At 44.2% G+C, this 19685-nt stretch overlaps 2 protein-coding genes across 5 annotated transcripts in view; one reads left to right on the top strand and one right to left on the bottom strand.

Moving 5' to 3' along the window:
• LOC121303956 (roundabout homolog 2-like) overlaps positions 1–120 on the top strand; it is a 33468-nt gene extending 33348 nt beyond the window's left edge. Inside the window, exon 9 of the mRNA XM_041234858.1 lies at positions 115–120. Coding sequence (XP_041090792.1) covers positions 115–120 — 6 coding nt within the window. The remainder of the gene's footprint in view (positions 1–114) is intronic.
• Positions 121–193: 73 nt separating this feature from the next.
• robo4 (roundabout, axon guidance receptor, homolog 4 (Drosophila)) lies at positions 194–17302 on the bottom strand. Of its 4 annotated transcripts, XM_041234974.1 has the most exons (19): positions 17095–17302; positions 9261–9584; positions 8008–8165; positions 7659–7779; positions 7405–7543; positions 7178–7305; positions 6923–7038; positions 6580–6799; positions 6211–6332; positions 5772–5943; positions 5343–5540; positions 4655–4697; positions 4248–4363; positions 3574–3885; positions 3286–3393; positions 2733–2877; positions 2232–2465; positions 1715–2082; positions 194–997 (listed from the first exon to the last, which is right to left on the bottom strand). In XM_041234974.1, the coding sequence occupies exons 1-19, from the start codon at positions 17288–17290 to the stop codon at positions 984–986; spliced, it is 3234 nt and encodes a 1077-aa protein (XP_041090908.1). In that variant the 5' UTR covers positions 17291–17302; the 3' UTR covers positions 194–983. The 4 variants fall into 4 exon arrangements, with proteins under 4 accessions (XP_041090908.1, XP_041090907.1, XP_041090906.1 ...); XM_041234973.1 differs by lacking the exon at positions 194–997 and having other exon boundaries at positions 1243–2079; XM_041234972.1 differs by lacking the exon at positions 194–997 and having other exon boundaries at positions 1247–2082.
• Between the last annotated feature and the right edge of the window lie 2383 nt (positions 17303–19685).

The following is a 19685-nucleotide window of genomic DNA, read 5'->3' as shown; positions in this document are numbered from 1 at the left end:
GAAAAGCAGGTTTTAACAAAAGCTGCAATTCAATAAACATTCAATCCGGTGCCACAAGCAAGGGATATCAGGGATGGAAGTAAGACCCCCTATTGCACATTTGTCCCATTCCAGTTTTGACTGCAAGCTTGACCAGCCACAGTGTAGAGGCAACAAGCTCAGGTGTCTTATTAAACTCATATTAAAACCAGGAATGGATCTAACAGCTATGCAATGGGAGTCTTATTTTCATCCCTGAATATGGGGATAGCTTGAGACTTAATAAAAGAAAGCGAGTTCATGATGGGTCGACATTAACTTAGCTGGAAACGAGCTGCTAAAGTTTAGTTTTCCTTATGAACAGACAGATGGTGCGTCTCACAAATCTGAGAATCTCTTTTCTCACGTGGGACCTGCCTACTGTGAGGATAAAAGGTTTAGCTCAGAAAAGTTGAAAAGTTCAGTTTCTGGATTACTAAAAGCAACACTTGATAAAATCATGAAAGGGCTGCCTTGAAAACTGAACTGTGAACGAAAGGATTATCGTTGGGATGTTTTAAAAATGCTTTAAATCCCCCTTTTAGCAATTGTTTGGATTCCTGTAGCTTGTTTAGCTCGAGTTGCTTTTATATTTCCTGTCATCGCTCGCCCTGCTTGATGTTTTAGTCCTTATCTTTGCTTTCGCGTGTCTGGTCAGATACGAATAAGGCTGACACTTTTTTGTGAATTGTTTCCCTCCATGTGACTAGACGCCTTTTTTATGTAGGGGAAAATACCCAATTTGTTTAGGAAACCTGTCAGATGAAAGAGAACTTCTCTGTTACTACAAACTGCCCAAGGAAAGCTACCCACAGAGAGTGGGAGCGGATTGCTGCCTGTTCTCGGAGACAGTGCCGGAGTGAGTTCTGTGAACACCCTGGAGGAATGGCACCCTCTCTCGATGACGGGGATGAACCCACACAGTATTCTCTCAGACTGCTGGCGGTCCTGCCAGCGTTTTCCCATTAGGGCGTGCGTACTGGGATACGGAGGACAGGCAGGCAGTGCATGAATAAAACAAGCAACTTGCACGAGCCAAGGCAGCAGAAGAGTCTTTATATACAATTACTCAGAAATGTAACTGCGTTCACAGTCTACACAAACACAGTCAATTCAAAAGAATACCAAAAACAAAACAAAAGTCAGAGAAAGAAGTGCTGTCATTTTTCATCAGGCACATGTACTGATCAAGGAGCGCCACCTAGTGGCACTGACTGGAACTGACTGGAACTGCTATCCAATATGAGGATGTCTGTTTGGATATTTTTGTATTGCCTTTTTTTCTTTTATTGCCTTTTTTTGATTGCCTGAGGGGATGTATAACCTTCAAATAGGGAATTAACCATATTGTGCTGTTAATCAGATAACAAGACCACAGTTTGATCTGCACCTCTGTTTGCAACAACATCTAGTAAACTGTGCCAAGAATCAGGGATAAACATCAGGTGCATTTTGGACCCATAAAACTTTGGTTACACTGGATCCCTCACGATGGCCCCATCTGTACTGAAATCACACATTGTTTTGGGGGTGAAGGACTGCAATAATGTTAAACTCCAGGCGCTTTATTGGGGTGCTACAATGAAACCGAATTCACCTATTCTTCTGTTATGCTCTTGTTGTGTTTACTTTCGTTTCTCCAGTGTATCTTCACACAAAGATATTACGCCTCTTCCTGTATGCACTCCCCTCCTACCTGAGAAGGCTCCTCCCCCCAGTGTTTCCGCGGCAACGGCGAGCACTCTGGCGAAGTTGGCGTCGTTCATGAAGGATCCGTCGGAGGAGCTGATCAGGCTGGCGCGGGCGCTGGGGGCGTTCCCCTCCGAGATCGAGCCCCAGCCGTTCCACATTGAGCCCTCCCATTCGCTGCAGCAGGGCGAGGAGGTGGGACAGCGACGGAGGGTGCCCCCACGTGGGCGGAGCTGCCGTGACCCCGGCACGGCCAGGTCGTCAGCAAGGTCTTCCGCGTCCAGGTCACAGGGCATCGGGCCGCAGATGTATCCGAAGGTGGGGGTCGGGGAGAATGGGTGTGGCAGCGAGGGAGGACTGACTGACAGAAGACTGCTGAGAAATACCAGGGAGAGAGGGAGCGAAGGAAAGAGGGAGAGAGGGAGGTCTCAATCAAATACAACCACGGGCCAGTCATTCTCCTTATACAGTACAGCTTCAGAGTGCAGTATACGTCAGCGAGGATTCATGGGGAGAGCTCCTACCTGCAGTCCTCAGCTTCATGTCTCAGCTCCAGGTACTGCTCCACCTCTTCAGCAGTCAGGGGGCCGTCGTTCTGCTCATCGAGGGAGAGGGAGAAGGACGCAGTGGAGAGACGGCTGTAAGACAGGGTGAGGTAAGAGGGGTCATCCCTGGCAGGAAGCTCCTGGGGTCCTGGAGCAGCTCCCCCCAGCAGCACAGAGCCTCCTTCCACAGTCAGCTTAGTGGACTTACTGGAGCTGTGGAGAGACCAAACAGCTGAGGGTTAGATTGGATTCCCTACAACTGTCCAGTTTATCAGCTCTAATGATAAGGACACACCACCTCCCAGTCCCTCAGCTCTAACCACTAGACCACACTGCCTCCCAGTCACTCAGCTCTAACCACACTGCCTCCCAGTCTCTCATCTTTAACTACAAGGAAACACTTCCAGTCCCTGAGTCCCAGCACCCTGTGAGGGAGGGAGGGAGGGAGAGAGAGAGAGAGGAGAGCTTCACTTCACTCACTCCTCCTCAGAGCTCAGGCTCTGGGTGTCATCCTCGAGCTCAGGGAAAGGGGGCGGGGCTGGCAGCACATCAATCATCCGCAGAGAAGCAGAGTAGTGCAGGATCTTGGGTGAGCTGGCTGACTTCGAACCCACAGGCAAACCACCTAATAGGAATAGAAACATAAAATCAAAATGTACAGCCTTTTAAAAACAAATAGCTTTTTACTACATATTAAACAACTGAACTGAATTGTTGTTGTAATGCAAATCATTTCATTCAGCGAAAACAAGAAGCTTCATTTTGAAACTGTGCATGTATTAAAACAAAAAAGTACTTTACCACCACCTTGTGGCTACAATGTCTAATTACAGTAACATCCTTCCATCCCATTAGTTTGCTTGGTAGGAGGCTGGGTAAATAGTTCTGGGCAACTGTACCAGCAAAGCATCGTAAATGCACACTGAAACTGAAAAGTGTGTCTGTATAGACATGTTGTCTTTCAGTCCATGTGGTTTGTTAAACATGGGGTGATGCATATAGTTTAGACAGGTGGTTCATCAGAAGACCTTACCTTTAGCTATGTGGCACACTCTGGCCACACTGGCTCTAGGGGCACTCTTCAGCAGCTCAGAACATTGCCACGTTGGCACCAAGGGAGCGCTGTTCACAGCATGCAGCTCTGGGGACCCAGAAACAAAATGCAGTGAGTCTCTTGCACTGGCACAAACAGTTGCTGATACAGACCGACACAAAAACTCTGTGTTCTCTTAATATCAAATTAAGTTCAGTTTGAGAGCCAGTGTGTTGCAGGTCAAGACAAGTCGAAATACAAAAGTGGGCAGACCATAATTCTCCTCACCTCTTTTGTAGTTTTTCTCCCAAGATTCCTTGAGCACACCCATGTTGGGCTGGGCAGGCAGTGCCTGTTTCCACGGTAGCCGCTGCCCCTCCCCGTTGGTGCTGCTTTTAAAGACAGGCTGAGAGAAGCGAGCAACATCGGGAGTCTTGGCACCGGGATGCGGGACCTTTGGGCTGCGAGTCGGGCTGCTAAAGGTCCTCAGTCCCACCCCTGAGAGGTCCACATAAAAGGTACCGTAGAGACCGCAGTTATCAGGCACAATGGGGACGGCTGTGTCTGGAGGGCAGGGGTCCTTCTTGTTCTTCGGCAAAGCTGCAGGCAGGAGCAAAGCAAAGACAGGTTACCAGACAATAAGATTGTGGTCAGCACAAGGGCAAAACACAACCTCAAGTCTCTTCATTTATTTATTTGCAGGTGCTTGATAATGAGAGGACGAGCAGAATAGCTCTTGTGGCATTAAAGCCATAATATTTTGATACTTGACTAATGCTTTACTAATGGGTAAGACTTTAACCTTGGTTAACTGGGTAGCTTGTGCGTTATCCCTTTTAAACAAAGCAGTGCACAGTAATAATGTCACATAAAGAACTAATCAATATCAAGGTTTTCAGAAGTTTAAATCTCTTTGGTTAGGCTGTGGTTCCCTAGATCACTAGATCACTCGATGCACTCACTGGTCTTCCTGAAGCCGGGGTTCTCCTTGCTCTGGGCCCACAGTCCGGGATAGCGTTCGCTGCAGGGGGCTGACTTCCAGGCGCTGGAGCTCCAAGGGGAGTCAGGAGCTGCCATCCTGCACAGGAGAGGAGCACAGTACACTCACCCTGCAAACACTCTGCCTCAGAGCTTCATTGAGCGTGTTACACTCCCCCTGCAAACACTCTGCCTCAGAGCTTCATTGAGCATGTTACACTCCCCCTGCCTCCGTGTCTCATTCATGCAGCTGGGCTTGATTTGAAGTGTTTCTGTACAGTATCCTTACATCATTCACCACCCATCTCCATGAATTCTGTGAAATACTCCAACACCACCCCACTTGTTTAGCACCAAAACACTGTGTTTGGGCTGTATGCCCCTGCATTACCTGTGTCTGATTATGAGGTCTTCACTTGCCATTCTGTACAAACCTGGGGGCAGAGAAGAGGGATTAAGAAAGAAAGCCGCTACATGTTATGTGTTTGCATGTCATACTGTGCATACTGTACAGTGGACTGAGAGTTTAAACGCTTCCCTTGTTTATCTCAAATCATCAAAAAACGTGGGCGGGGAAATCCACATGTCATGCACTGTCCTTTAAAAAAAAAAAAAAGAAAAGATCTGGTGCCAACAATCAAGCCCATTCTAAACAGTGCAGCTTTCTCTCTGTGGTTGTGTGGACTGGATTGTTAAATACAATCATTTAGCAGACTGGATTGTTACCTAATGAACTAGATCTTAATTCATTCATTCACATGTATACATATCAGGGATCACCCATTAGGTCAGCTTCAATTTATCATTCATTCATTTTGTAGGAAAGGTTTCAGAGACAGTCAAGTCAATTCTAAGTCTGGTTTACTGGAGCAGGCAGCAATTACAGATCAGCAAGAAACAATCTAAGATTCTCTCTCAAATTTCCAGGAGTGAGATGACTAAGGACAGCAAAGCTACTTGCAAATGTTGCTCAATGCTTTTAAAATAAGCCTCTATTATTGTTGACGTCATGGTTTCCAGGGTAATATCCTTGCTCTACACAAAATGGACTGAGCCTGATCGTTAAGAACATTGCTTACTTGCTGACGTGTGGTGGGCGTGTTTGAGCCGGGCTTGCCGGCCGTGTCGTCGGTACAGACACACCGCCGTGACCATGAGAGCCAGCCACAAGAGGGCGCCAGCGCTGCCGATAAACACAGGGCCCCTCAGAACCCTCAGAACCTGATCCAGGGGGCCTGTGTCGAGGGGTGGGGGGGCAGCAGCCTCCATGGTGGGCTCTGGAAAGGGGACAGCACAGAGTCACTCAAACACACTGCAGAGTGCAAGCTCAGGACTCTTTACACAATGGTGGTAGACTGATATTGTGATACACACACAAGGACATTAGCTATAGCTTGGTCAAGTAGAAAAATGCTTTGGATAATTCCTTTATCAAGAGCACATTAGCTGTCAGGTTGGTCCGTTTGTCATGATTTCTCTAACGATGTAATTAACTAGCGGGCACTGACCCATGAAGAGGAGGTGGGGCTCGCTCAGCTGCCCCACTCCTGCTCCGTTGATGGCTGCCACGCTGATCCAGTACTGTGTGTCAGAGTCCAGTGCTGTGATCTCCAGGCTATGAGTCCCGCTGTCCACTGTCCAGTTAGAGGACAGCTGTCCCCCTGAACGCACACACCACACCTGAAACACATTGCAGCATAGCCAGCCCTTCATATTCACTTTCAAATACCTGACACAATGACAGCATTGCAGGGAAGACAACTCCTATTGCAGAGCAGTTTCACCCATTCCAGGTTTTACTATGAGCTTGATTAGAAACAGTGTACAGGTAACAAGATGAGGTGTGTCTTATTAAACTCATAGTAAAACCAGGAATGGATCAAACTGCTATGCAATGGGAGTCTTACTGCCATCCCTGCATTACACCACATGATGCCTCTGATTTACCTGGTAACTCTGAATGATTCCATTGTGTGCCTCATGAGGGGGAGGTTCCCAGCTCACCAGGACTGTACCATTATTCTCTGAGGACATCGTCACTGCCACACCCAGTGGTGGAGCGCTGGGGACTGACACATTGCAAAAATATCTTATTTACATTTGTTTTACAGGTGTTTGATTCAATTCAGAGTTCTTATAAAATCTGAAAAACCATTCAGTGCTTTTTATTTATTCATTTTTCTAGATTATGAGCCCACAGGAGCACAAAGGCTAATGCAGAACTCACAGTGTGACAGGGATTCTCCACGCACTCCACTCAGCCAGACTTTTTAAATCAGAACTTTCCCTGGCTGGGTACTGACCCAGGTTGCTCACCTTGCTCTGGGATGCGCAGGTGTTTAGTGTTGCTCTCCTGCCCGTACAGACCTCCAGCGAACGGGCGCACCTTGAACTCGTACTTGTACCCCCTCTTCAGTGGGCCAATCACAGCGCTGCGCTGCACAGGAAACTTCCTCTCTGTCCAATCAGAGCTAGCGGGCATGAGGGAGCGGTACAGCACCTCAAAGCCGGACAGGTGGTGGGGCTCTGACTGCACCTGCAGGGGAGAGAAAACTGTTTAGAAGCTTCAGGACAACACAAGAGAGCTGACTGGTTATACAGGTCAGTGACACTAAAGGGACAGAGAGAAAACTACAGACAGACAGACAGAATGGCTTACTTTCCACAGTATGTGAACTGTGTTGGATAGGAGAGGATGCACAGTGATGTTCTCCAGGTGGACGCGCAGCACAGACAGCTCTTTGTGCAGGTCCCTCTGCCCAGTATCCAAGACCTCTGAAAAAACAAAGCCCCAGTCATAAAAAAGACAGAGGCACCTACTGGAGCTTGGACTACGAAGGCCAATAGGTCTCAACATGACTTAAGAAGGGGGAGAGGGTGCATTATTGTGCAGCTGGCACTGCAGGCTTCTTACCCTGAACAGCCAGGGAGGCACTCACAGAGGTGGAGCCCACTTGATTGGTAGCTGTACAGGTGTAGCGCCCAGAGTCCAGGGCTGTGATGTAGTGTATCCGCAGGGTCTGATCTGGACTCACTTCGTACCTGCACAGGAAACAACCGATTCAGACAAAACACAGGTGACAAAAAGCTTAAGGATTGTACTGGGTTTGTCTCTCCCCATTTCTCCAGGGTTCCTCTTACCTCCCAGAGGGAAGCTGTCCCTGCTCCTTGCTCCAGTGCACAGCTGGCATGGGGTCCCCTCGTGCCTCACACCTAAACTGCACCGAGCCGCCAACCTTCACCGTGGCATCATCTGGCTTCCGGGCAAACACTGGTTTCTCTGCGATGGACAGTAGAGAAAAAAATATATAAGAGCATCAGCAACAGCACGTTCCCTTTGTTGTACTCTAAACCTCCTACTAATATAATGCTGAAATGCCTCCTGCTCAGCTTACCCAGCACAGACAGACGCCCTGCCCTGCTCTCTCTCTCTCCTACAATATTCCACGCCAAGCAGACATAGACTCCAGAGTCATTCTTCTGAGCATTCGCAATAATGAGCCGCCCGCTCAGGATCTGAAATAAAGACCAAATCCATCAGATTCTTCTTGGATGGGTATTCGAATCTTTGAAACGATTTAACAGAAACAGCAGTCAAAAGGCACAGATAGGTTTTGACTTTGTTGTCTCCGGGAACATTACAAAAGCGAACAGATGACTCATTGCAAACAGGAACAGTAGCCTCTGGAGCCACTGATAATAAAGAACCGAACATCGTTCCCCTGCCCTGCCCCTTCCACTCACGTTGTAGCGCTCCTGGGTTCTGTTGATGAGCTCCCCGTCTTTCTTCCAGGTGATGTTGGGCTCAGGGTGCCCTTTGGGCGGGGTGCAGTTCATGACGACTGGCTCCCCCACAGCCACCTCCACATCGCTGGGCTGAGCACGGAACTCTTCCCGCAGAGCTGCAACGCAAACATCGCAGTCAAGGGACGCTGGAGTCAGAGGGAAACGCTTAAAAAAAACAAACTGAACAACCCTGATAACCGTGAATAGATATCTGAACTGTAGTCCTTGTTTTCATTCTGTTTGCAATAGTGCAAAAGCTACCAAGAAAAGAGCAGTTTGTTAAACTGACAAACTGAATTGGTTCTAGTTATTCTTGTACAAATGTCACATCTTGTTCACCTGGTCTGCCCAGTCCTACCTGTTGAGTCATTTTATTCCAACCGCAACGTTTGTGAGAGCGAGGGGCAAGACTAGCCCACGACAGGGCAAGATTAATCCATGAGCCATTTACTATCCCTCTACCCACCAGCACCCTCCTCACCTCCCTCCCCAAAAAACAGCAACACTTCTAATGCAGTCCAATTCCCTGAAACAACAGTTGAATAATTACCCCCGATTAAAACTAATTAAGGCAATGAGCTCTGGAATTCATCATGCAGTGGACACAGGAGGGGAACTGGTTTCTTTTCAAAATGGTTTGTGATCACAGATGGTAATTACTGTGTGTTTGTGTTTGCTCTGTGCAGGATCACAAACACGTGCACCCAGAGGGTGTGGCTCCTTGCGCAGCTTAGCTTCTGTCTCTTTTAGGCTGGTTTGTTGGGTCACTTTGTCTCTGATATAAGCCAGCTACCTTCTTTTAATGCAGCCGCTGACACGCATCTGAAATGCACGTCATCCACGTTTATAAAGGATCTCTGCTCTAAGGCTGTCTGCGATTTAAAGGCGAGCAACCCACGGTTTGAAAATCCATTTTCTTACCTCTAATTAGCACAATGAATTTCAGCACTTTTAAATCACCCTTTACTTCTATCGGAAATATTTTGGCTCTTATATTTTATAACTGCTGTAGATGTTGCTGCTACCAGGTACCTAATCACTTCATGTGTGCGCAGCTCACACAAACATATCCTGAATTAACCTTTCAGCACAATAAAAGAGGGAGCACTTATAACGCTAACAAAGCCAGTGAGGGTTTTAAAGCATATTGAGGCTCAGATCATGCATGCTGCTGCAGTAGCCGGAGCTCTCTCTCTGTCCTCCCCCGTTACCTGCGATGTAGAGCGTGGCGTTGCTGGTGGCTTTGCCCAGGCTGTTGCGGGCGATGCAGGTGTAGACGCCCTCGTCGGAATGGCCCCGTCTCCCGGGAACCACGCGCAGGAAGAAGAGGTTGCCATCGGGAAGCACGATTGCCGTCGATTGGCCCCCAGGCCTGTTTGTCTCCAGAGGTGCCCCATTGCGATGCCACTCTATAACAGGGGGCGGGTTCCCCTCTGCACGGCAGGAGAGCGAGGCTGGGCTGTCAGCCTTCACCACGAGATCAGAGGGGTGGTGCACAATGCGAGGGGGGAACTCGTCCAAACGCAGCCAGGAGCCTGGGGCAGGAAGAGGGACAGGGTTAAGAGAGGCACATACACAATAAGACACCATGAAACACAAGTACTAAGCTTCTGCAACGCTGTAAATGGGGCACTGTTATTATTATTATTATTATTATTATTATTGGAAACAAACTGGTAACGTTGCAAAGAATACATACAGAAATTGATACATTATTTATGCTTGGTTTTTTTGCAGATTTCTGTTTTATTACAACAAACGGTGCGCTATCTTGCAATTTCTGATATAATTCCTGAATTGTCTGAAACCTTTGCAACTACAGTTTTATTTGAAATGCTTGACCAGCCTGCGTTTGAATTGAGAAGTACAAATGCAGCTTCCTCTCTCTCTTGTGCTGCGGACTGTTGTGATAGAAATATATTTCACTCTGCAGGAAATCCTTTTATAACTCCCTTGAGGGTTTAGTTCTCTTGAGTTATTGGGTTATTGAGCCACCCTTCAACAGTGTAAAGTCCTGTCCCTCAAGGACCACCAGAGGTCCCTGCAGCAGCTCCTGTTTTTATTAGATTTCAAAAATAAATAAATAAACGGATTAATCACTCAAACCCCCGTGAGCGTGCCTGGGAACCTGCTGACCCTGCCCCCCCTCTCCCCCAACAACAACAGGATGGTTTCAACCAAGATAAAAACAGGAGGAAGAACAAACAGAACGACGACAGACAAGATGGAAAGCAGGACATCCTTGGAAAATGAGATTCTGTATCTCAATGGATCTGCTCCTCTCCTGATCATTGCACAGTTCAAGTTTATTTCTAGCTTGTTGGAGCACCTTGAGCCAAGAAGAAAAGTGTCTGCAGCCTGAATAAAAGATACACACAACATTAATCAAATGAAATGTAGGGTAACTGATGTTTTTAAAAGCTGCCAGATACACCCTTAAAATAAGCTATAGCTGAACAGACATTCTCAAAGTAACTCACAATAACACGCATCTCCTATCTTAAGCAGTTCCAAATATGTCCTATTCACCAGACTCAAGTCGGATTCTATTGTTTCAGCCATGTGTATTAGTGGAGAGGAGGTTATACTTCCTGAGCATACTGGGTATGGAGCCAGAACAAGCTCTTTCCTACTGAACAAAGGCTACTTTCCACAAACACAATCACAAACCAACAGGAAATCCGTCACCTGCACTGCAGGCGGGGGGAGCGACCCTGCTATTACTGGAACCCTGACAATGTTCTTATTGTCTGCCCTGTCAAAACATGTCCATCATACGTGTGACCCGAAACAATGATCCAGGCACTGACATGACGTGGAACGCAGTTCAACGAGGGGCTCCTGCGCCCACGTTTTCTAAAAGTGTAAGAAGAACAAAAGTAACCGATGAACTGAAAAATCACTTGTTTAATCACTGAATTAATTACTTTAATTATTTCAAATCCGCAGTACTGCTACTCGGCACTCGAACTTCAAGTAGCTCTCAAATTGTCAATGATGAGTTCTTTGCACCGGACTGTGTTTGTTGACTCTATCAGTCTATGCTTGTATTAAATGTCCCGGCTCAGACGTGTACAGTATGGTAATCAGCAGGCTACAGAATTCTCTATGCCCAATATTGAGTATATTTATATGGAAATTGCAGGCTATTCTTCAGGATAGCTGTTAATCTCACACTCCCATATGCTGGGACAAGGCTGACTTCCCCCGAACACTAAATTACACTCAACCTTTGGGAATTGGAGAATGATTCCTGTTTACCCTCAAATAAGCTGAAGCACAAAACGGTCCTGCAACATGTAACTTGTTATTGTTGAATAACGACAGGACATGAATCACTCACATTGCTTTCAAGATATACTCACCAACGCTGTTCTGCAACATTTAAAATTAAAGTAAATGAATTGCATTGTGATAGCCAGTACCTACTCCAATGTGGGACAGCATTAGCATTATTAAACACAGTACAGTATCACTTTAAGAAGCAGTGTTTTTTTTTTTTTTTATCGACAAACAACATGAAAATACAAGATTGAATATTAATAATTAATAAATGTATCAGTTAAATAAACTAATAAATTAACTTTTTTTTTCAGAGTTAGAGACAAAAACACTGCTGTTGGTATAGTTTAACAATAGAGATGAACAAAGATAGACCTTAAAAAGTCAGAAGAAAAAAAAAAACCGTTGTATTATGAACGTGTTTTGTGCCGCTGCAGCAAGATAAAATTTGATTTAAAAAAAAAAAAAAAAAAAAAAAAAAAAACTTGAAACGTTATTAAAAGATTACTGCGAACATCAAGCGCCGCTGAAACAATGCTCGGTCTGTCCAAGATTGGGTGTAATAATAGCGTTTAATTTAATTGTATCGTAATCTGTAACATTTACAGTGATAGAGATCATCAAAGGGATTTACAGTAAAAACTCAATCTTCCAGTTGAGTCACTCAGACAGAAACCCCGTGAGACACAAGACAGACATTCGCATTACAACACAGTAAAACTAACTCTGCCACAAAGCAAACCCATAATCTGAAACGCGTTTAGAGAATAACGTTATATATATAGCATCATATATACAACATTTAAAATAATAATAATAATAATTTTACCAAACCAGTAGGTTAATAACTACTTTCCTCACCTTCAAGAGGCACTAGAATGTGCCACAGCAGGTAGACCCGCAGTACCCAATACCCAGGCATTGTGTACACTTCAGAGCTTCACAGCAAATCAAGCGTGTTTATAAACTTGGTGATACTTCTGTCAATGTGCGTCTATCTGCTATCATTCTCCGCTTTCCGAGTGGACCCAGGCGGCATTCCATTGCTGCTCCAATCAATACAGGGGACGCGCAGCAGCAGGTCGATGCGGGAGGACGCTGCACCCCATTATAACTGCCGTCCACTATTCCTTTGGTTTGGGTGAAAGTTAGTACTGTTTTTTTTTTTTTTTTTTTTTTTTCTTTTTCTTCTAAAGTTTATCTTGTATGTCCCCTCCCCTTTCAGCCCCCCCGCCTCCCCATCGAAAATTGTGCTTTTTCTTCAACTGAGCGCAAATTGAATCCTGACACCGGAGGTCGCAGAATACGTGACGCTGCCCGGGGTGGAAGAGGAAAGGAGAGGGGCACTTCAATCTCTGACCGATACAAAACACAAAAAAAAATTGAGACATTACCTGGGGGGTAGTAAGTGTGTCAGGCACACAGTCCGTTTGTTCGATTTAAACAACAAGACAGGGCAAGTTCTTGTCCCGTTCAAACATCCCGTTACAGACAGTTCTACTATGATGGTAACTTTGAAGACATCTGTGGACCTGACTTACACTGTACAGCCTCGGGGGTTATATATATATATATATATATATATATATATATATATATATATATATATATATATATATATATATATATATATATATATGTGTGTGTGTGTGTGTGTGTGTGTGTGTATATGTGTGTGTGTGTGTGTGTATATATATATATATATATATATATATATAGATATATATATTATATATATATATATAATCAAAATAATATATATACCCTTTAGTTTTCTCCCGTTTTTTTTTGATATTAATTATTACATTTATTTATTTATGTATTTATTTGTTGATTTATGTTTTTATATCTTTATGTATCACATAAGAATGTGACCATTTCTTCTGCGTTCATTTTAATTGTTTTATGTAAGATTTTAATGGTCGCATTGAAACGTTGCTTGTGATCCCTTTAATTCTTCAAATTAATAAACAGTCGAGTTAAACGTATCACCCCCGACCCCAAGGCCACACGATGGGTTAGCTGCTGAGCTGACTTGTCGTTCATTTGCCCATATGAAAGGTTTTTTTTCCTTCACATTTTGACCCCGTTCCCTTCATCTAGTTTTGAGACAGAAGGACTATACTTCCACATACCCAAAGGCTACTGCAGCCCGACTGACCTGCTTCTATTCATGCATAATTAACGTCTTAAATAATGAATTATTATTTAATTAATGAATTATTAAAAACACAAAAATGTCGTTAGAGAACGTTATACCAAGAGGCAGCTCATTCATAAGTTTAAACACTGCATCATAAATTCTAACAAACTAATTCTGGCAGACAAACGTTTTTGATTTGTCTGCAGCCCAGTGTTTGGAAATTGCAGTGTTGGTAAAAACCTCAATATGAGGATACCATTTTTCCCAAGCTAAAACAATGGGCAATTTTCAATGAGAAATATGAATCACTGTAAGTATTTTATTTGCCAGTTGTTTTCAATATTTTATGCATGAAAGGGTTCATCAGTGAGGCAGTTTACATTGACATTTTTGGTCCTATATGGCTCCATGAGAAAAATCCATAAAGTATAAGATAGTCATGGAAAAGGTTGGGATTCACTGCAGAAGGAAGCATGTGCAAGCAGCTTGTACACAGTACAAGCCACCTGTTACCTTACCAGTCATACAAAATGACATTAGAACTGATGATCACTGATTGACTTTTTTAAAGAACAACTGATCAGGATTGCTACAATTTAGTTTTCTGTATTTATTTATTTATTTATTTCCAAAATACCAGACAGCAAGCAAACTGCATTGTTGACATTTTGGTTCTTATTGCAGAAGACGTTCTTAGCCAGCCCCCTCCCGTCCGGTTCTAATCTGGACAAAAAGTGGCCTTGCTTGTTCTAATGTAACAGATGCAGTACACAGTACAAGGCAATTTGCATAGGCAGAAAGAGATCAGAGGAACAGAGGAATGAGTGGACGCCCGGGGATGCATCCTAATTATCCCACCGCCTGTGCAAACACAGTTGGCTGTGAAAAAAAAAAAAAAAAAAAAAAAAATTCCAGCAGTTCATTTTGTTAAAAAGGACACAGAAATAAAGTGTTGTTTAGTGAACTGTCCATTGTGCCCCTCAGAAAGAGACAGCCCCTATGATAGATGTTAATATTGATCCAACAACTCGGGGAGAGCACTTCTACACTGCCAGCTTTCACCGGCCAACAAAGGCAAGTCAGACGCGTTGAAGGAAGGTCCCCCCGACTCCGAGACATTGCAGGGGAAAAAGAGGGGGTCATTACAATTTAAAATCAGCCTCTTTCAGGCCTGGGGGAAGGGGGCTAACCCGTTCATTTGAGGGCAGTGAGAGAAAGAGTTTGAAAGCATGCATGTGTTAGGGTGCCATGAGAGAAAATGTGTGCAGAAATGAACTAGTTTCAAATGACTTTGCAGCTGAAGTGGCATTGTAAAGCAATAACACAGCTCCTGATTAAGGTGTTACTGGTTACCTACCAATTAAAAAATATATATTTTATTACAAATAAAATACAGTGGTTAATAGAAATATACTTTGACTTTTGTGTCAATTATGATGCCATCTGTTTAATTCACTCCCATTTTAAAATGTGTTCTTCCCAGTTCCCAAGAAACCAAACAATGAGTGAGGATATTGAAGGGGTTTGCCAAAATAGATGGGAATCGGTGGCACTTTAATGGAAAGAATAAGATGAAGGCACGAGTCCTACTGTTATATGGATAGGGTCCTCCAGGCTCAGGGTCAGGGTTAGGGGTTAAGGTCTTATTTAAGGGTTTAGGGTTGGAGGGTTGAAGCCAGGGTTCAACAAGGCAACAACTGGTTAGTTCTTTATTTGCATCAAATAAACCTCCAACAGTCAAATAAAACACATCTGATGAATCTCCTTCAATGGCACTATACGTTAAAATGAATCTCAAAGCAAATAAATCCAACACATTTCATTCATCTTTAAATAAAAAAAAAACACAAAACTAAAAAGACAGTACATGTTACCGTAAAACATGTACTGTCTTATTGTATTTATATGTCCAACCATGAGAGCTGTTTAATACTACTACAGTACAAGGAGTTTTGTGCTATAATTAGTAAGTATTCAACTCATCACCCATAAGGAAACATAGCAGAGTTTGAAGATGCTTCCACCAGTTCAGTAAGACAGTGGTTCTCAACCCTGGTCCTGGGGACTCACTGTGTCTGCTGGTTTTCATTCCAACTGAGCTCCTTAATAGACCCTTAATAGAATTTGCTAAATTCGACCTTTTTCATTGTTTTCAGCTCTTAAACAGTTGCTGATTTCAAGTTAGCTGTAACATTTTATAAGTAACTCGAACTCTTCAACTGTTTAAGAGCCGAAAACAATTTAAAAGGCCTCATTAAGCAAATGATCAGTTCAATGAAGGGTCTAGTTAAGTAGCTGAGAGCTGTTGGAATGGAAACCAGCAGACCCAGTTGGTCCCCAGGACCAGGGTTTAAAACCACTGCTGCAAGTGACAGTCTAAAAGTTAATTCCAGGGCTTGTTTCAATTTCAGAGTAACTAGATTTCAAGTTAGTTAGGTTTCCTTGTCTCAATTTCAAGCACCTGTTTAAACAGTCTCAGCAAACTGTTTTAAGCACACAATGCTCCAGCAGCACGCTCTCTGCTAGTCCCCTAGTCAATGGACAGAAATAAAACCCATACTGGAAATCCTCAGTGCAAGCAAAACCAATGTTAGCCGAATGACATTTCAGTTGCACACTACAGTTCAGCCACATAATATACAGCACTGTGCATGGGCTGTATTTTCAATGAACTTGTTAAAACACCTGTTCATTTTACACAACTAGACACAGACAATTAAGTTATATTGCATTTTGTTTCTCCTTTCAAAACAATAGGGGTTAATTAAAGAATGGAGAAAACGCTTTGGAAATATGGACCCATGCATTTTGGAAAAGTCTTGTTCTGTTTGGATCCTGTGAGCTGCAACTTTGATAACATAAATAAAGTTTATCGTTTAAGTAGTAAATAATCTGGATGAATTACTTGATGAAATGTCAAGCTGAAATCTGCCAAACACGGCAAAGGCAACAAAAAAAAAAAAAACGCGACCGAGTTTCCATCAAACTCTTACCCATTTCAACGCAAGTGCAAGGGCTAAGTTTCTGATTTGTACCCTTAAAATAATTGCATTCCTCTCAGAAAATTTGCCTTTGCTTCAAAATAGGGCCCTTGGGGTGATACTTTTCATCAGTCTTGCCATCTGCGGTAGACAAAGCTTCTGCTGTTAATACTGGCGCACCCATGGATGAACTAGAGATAACATAGTTTAAAGCTCTCCCTCAGGTTCTACTAAACGGCTCAGAAGTCCAGCACTACCAGTCTTCTTCAGTTAGGTAAGCACTAAGAGGTCTCTCTTCTCTTTGGCCTTTATTAGAGGATACATAAAACAAACCATCAGTTTTAAATAATGTAGTCTGTTCTCTCCGTGAACATGCTTGCTAAGATATCTAAAATAAATTTTAAAGTCATTTCAGGCAAAATAAAACATGGATTTAATTCTACTAGAGCCACTGTTCTGGTCCTAGTACCCTGCTAGCTTCACATTGTAACAAACCCTCCTTCCTGGCGATTTTTGATCAAACTTTATGACCAAGGGTGTGTTGTTATCAAACTGATGCAAACACACTGCAATTTCATTTTAATATGTGAAATGTCTCAGAATTCTTCTTTGGATCCTCGTGCCAAGGATGGTACTCACCCTTCTTCCCGTGGGCCCGCTGCCTCAAGTGGGGGAAACGGGGTGGGCGCTGCCCAGTGTGTTCCCTACCCGGGCCCCTGGGGTCCCTGGACGGTGCCAGTTCTGGCGAGCAGGTGCACTGACAATGACACTGTCTGGATCCATCTGCCCAAGTGCAAAACCACAAAGTGGAAAGAAGCAACACCCTGTGCATCATTAGCTGTCTCTCTGGCTCACTGTAAGATATAGGGGCTCAACAGAATTCCATGCACTCTCATCATCCCAGCCTTGAATCTTGAGAAGCTGCACTGAGCCCATCCACTCTGTCTCTGACAGCCTCCGTCCCTCCCTGTGCTCAATTATTTGGAGATTGATATAAAGCATGTTTTTTTTTTTTTTTATTCTTCGTCTGCTTTTGTATTCTACCTCCCTCTCTCACTCTCTGCCTCGCTCCCTCTCTCCCTCCCTCCCTCTCTCTTTTTTCTTTTCGAAGTTGGGAAACAATGATTGAAAAACAAGTTTCAGACACCATGCTGTGAACTGAGCTCAGTGAAGGGGACCAAGGGTCCTGTCTTCTCCAACAAAATCTGTGTCATTCATTCTGCACGGGGGGGGAATAAGACTGTCAGCAGGAATGCATATCGTCATTGTTTTCGCTTCGGATCTTTCATTAATTATTTGTTTAATTCATTTTTTTTTTTTACTTGGTTGCTGGCACAAAGCCCTTCCAGTTTATGTTGCTTGAGCTTCAAAAACTGGGAAAAGAATAATAAAAAAATGTATTTTATAAACAATTTTTACAATTTATCAAGGCCTGCATCTCCACTAGAAACAGGGGAGTGTGAGTGAAGGCCTACCCCCCTCCTCAGCTAAAGACGGGTTCCCTCACAAAAGGACATCAGGGCTTTAGAAAAGGCATGTTTTCAAACAAAATTGACCGTCCCTGATAGATTTAACTGCTTGTCGACCACGGTCTTTGTCGGTGGGCCTCTGGCTTTTGAGTAAATGAAAAACAATAAAAAAAGGAAATAAAAGGAAGAAAGAAGGAGACGGGATCGAAAGAAAACAAAGAGAGACTGAAACATTTCATTTGTCAGGGTGGAGACAGTACATTTTAAATGGTGACGATTACAATTATTAGAGCCCTGAATTTGATGGCAAAACCGCAGTTCCACTCAACAGAAAAAAAAAAAAAAAATCTACAAAGTGCTCTTTTTCCTTTTCCTCCTGCTGTTAATACCAAACTGTTTCTTTCGTCTTCCTGGGGCGCCTCTCAAACTCATCACCAGGAACGCAATTAGCCCAGAGAGATTTGTAACCACTTGCCTGCACAGTGTGGGACTCATCCATCATCTTGCCTTGTCCATAAAACCGGAGGGGGAAAAAAAAAAGCTTGTACTTTCTATCTCAATGTTTTAAGTCTTGTGTCCCTCACTTAGTAAAACAGTGATTAACAGCGCTGCATGCTGAGTTTCTACAAGCATGTCCTGGCACTCATTTCATCCCTAACACAAGACCTATAGTACGGGAAGCAAATGGCTAACTAGGCGCACCCATCTCCTCTTCCTCCCTGGGAGAGGTATGGGACTAAATACCTAACGAGGCTTTTATTTTCCAATCATTTCTATATTGCTTACAGAGCCCTTCTCCTCTCTCAAGAGAAGATTGTGAGTAACCCTGTTCTGGGTTTATTCTAGTAGGGTGTTCACTTCCTCTTCACGAATGAAGCAAGACACAGAATGGCTGACTGGGGTCACCAGTCTCCTCTCTTCAGAAGGAGAGCTTTAGTACAGAAGCAATGGGATTGATCTGCTCAATCAGTTTAGAGTTATGGTGAAGCTTTTTGAGCTGGCTGACTTTTTTTTTTTTTTTTTTTAAACTAACTGTAGCAACTGTAGCAGATACTTCAGCTTAGCTCAAGGAAGGTAGAAAGGAAGGCCGGAGCTCTCCCATTCAGTAGACTCTAGTCCTTCCTTGGGACTCAGAGCAGCTGTCCATAAAGTAGACAGCAATGTCTTGGTCCAGCTCAGTACCCCACCGATGGATACATTATTCAAAGCTCCTTGACATTTCTAACCGTCCCCGACTCCTTACCCCCTACTAACAGAACACAAATCCCTTCCCAATTGGTGTAGTCTGGCCCTTTGTGCGTGGCTGTGTACCCCCTGTGTGGACGGGGACAGGTTTTGGACAGATATCCACACCACTCTGCAGGGTTCCGGTGGGGTAGCAGAGAGCCACGCTTCACTCCCAGAGGGGGAAGCAGGTCTGAGCAGTCAGGGGCTATTGGGGGCCAGCCTGACCTCTAAACTGGGCTTTAATCTTCCTCATGGGGGGACAGGCTTTCCCCTAATCCCCTCCTGGGAGGAGGGTAGAGGCCTCCGAGCTGCCTGGCTGGGATTTGTTCCTGGGTGACTGAGGTGCTGACAGACCCCTCCGGCCTGACACAAAGGGGGTAATGGAGCGGGACAAGGCTGCAGTGAGAAAATTTACACTTCTCTCCTCCAAATAGAGGAGCCATCGCCCTGGCAACCCCTACAGGCCTGACGAACACTACAGCTTTCACAATGATAATAGCGCAGAGTAGTAAACAGCAGAGAGGGAGATTTTTA

This window comes from Polyodon spathula, chromosome 36, assembly GCF_017654505.1.
Source record: "Polyodon spathula isolate WHYD16114869_AA chromosome 36, ASM1765450v1, whole genome shotgun sequence".
In the NCBI taxonomy this organism is placed as follows: domain Eukaryota; kingdom Metazoa; phylum Chordata; class Actinopteri; order Acipenseriformes; family Polyodontidae; genus Polyodon; species Polyodon spathula.
Note: the sequence above shows the minus strand (reverse complement) of the source record. Positions and strands in the feature narration are given on the sequence as shown.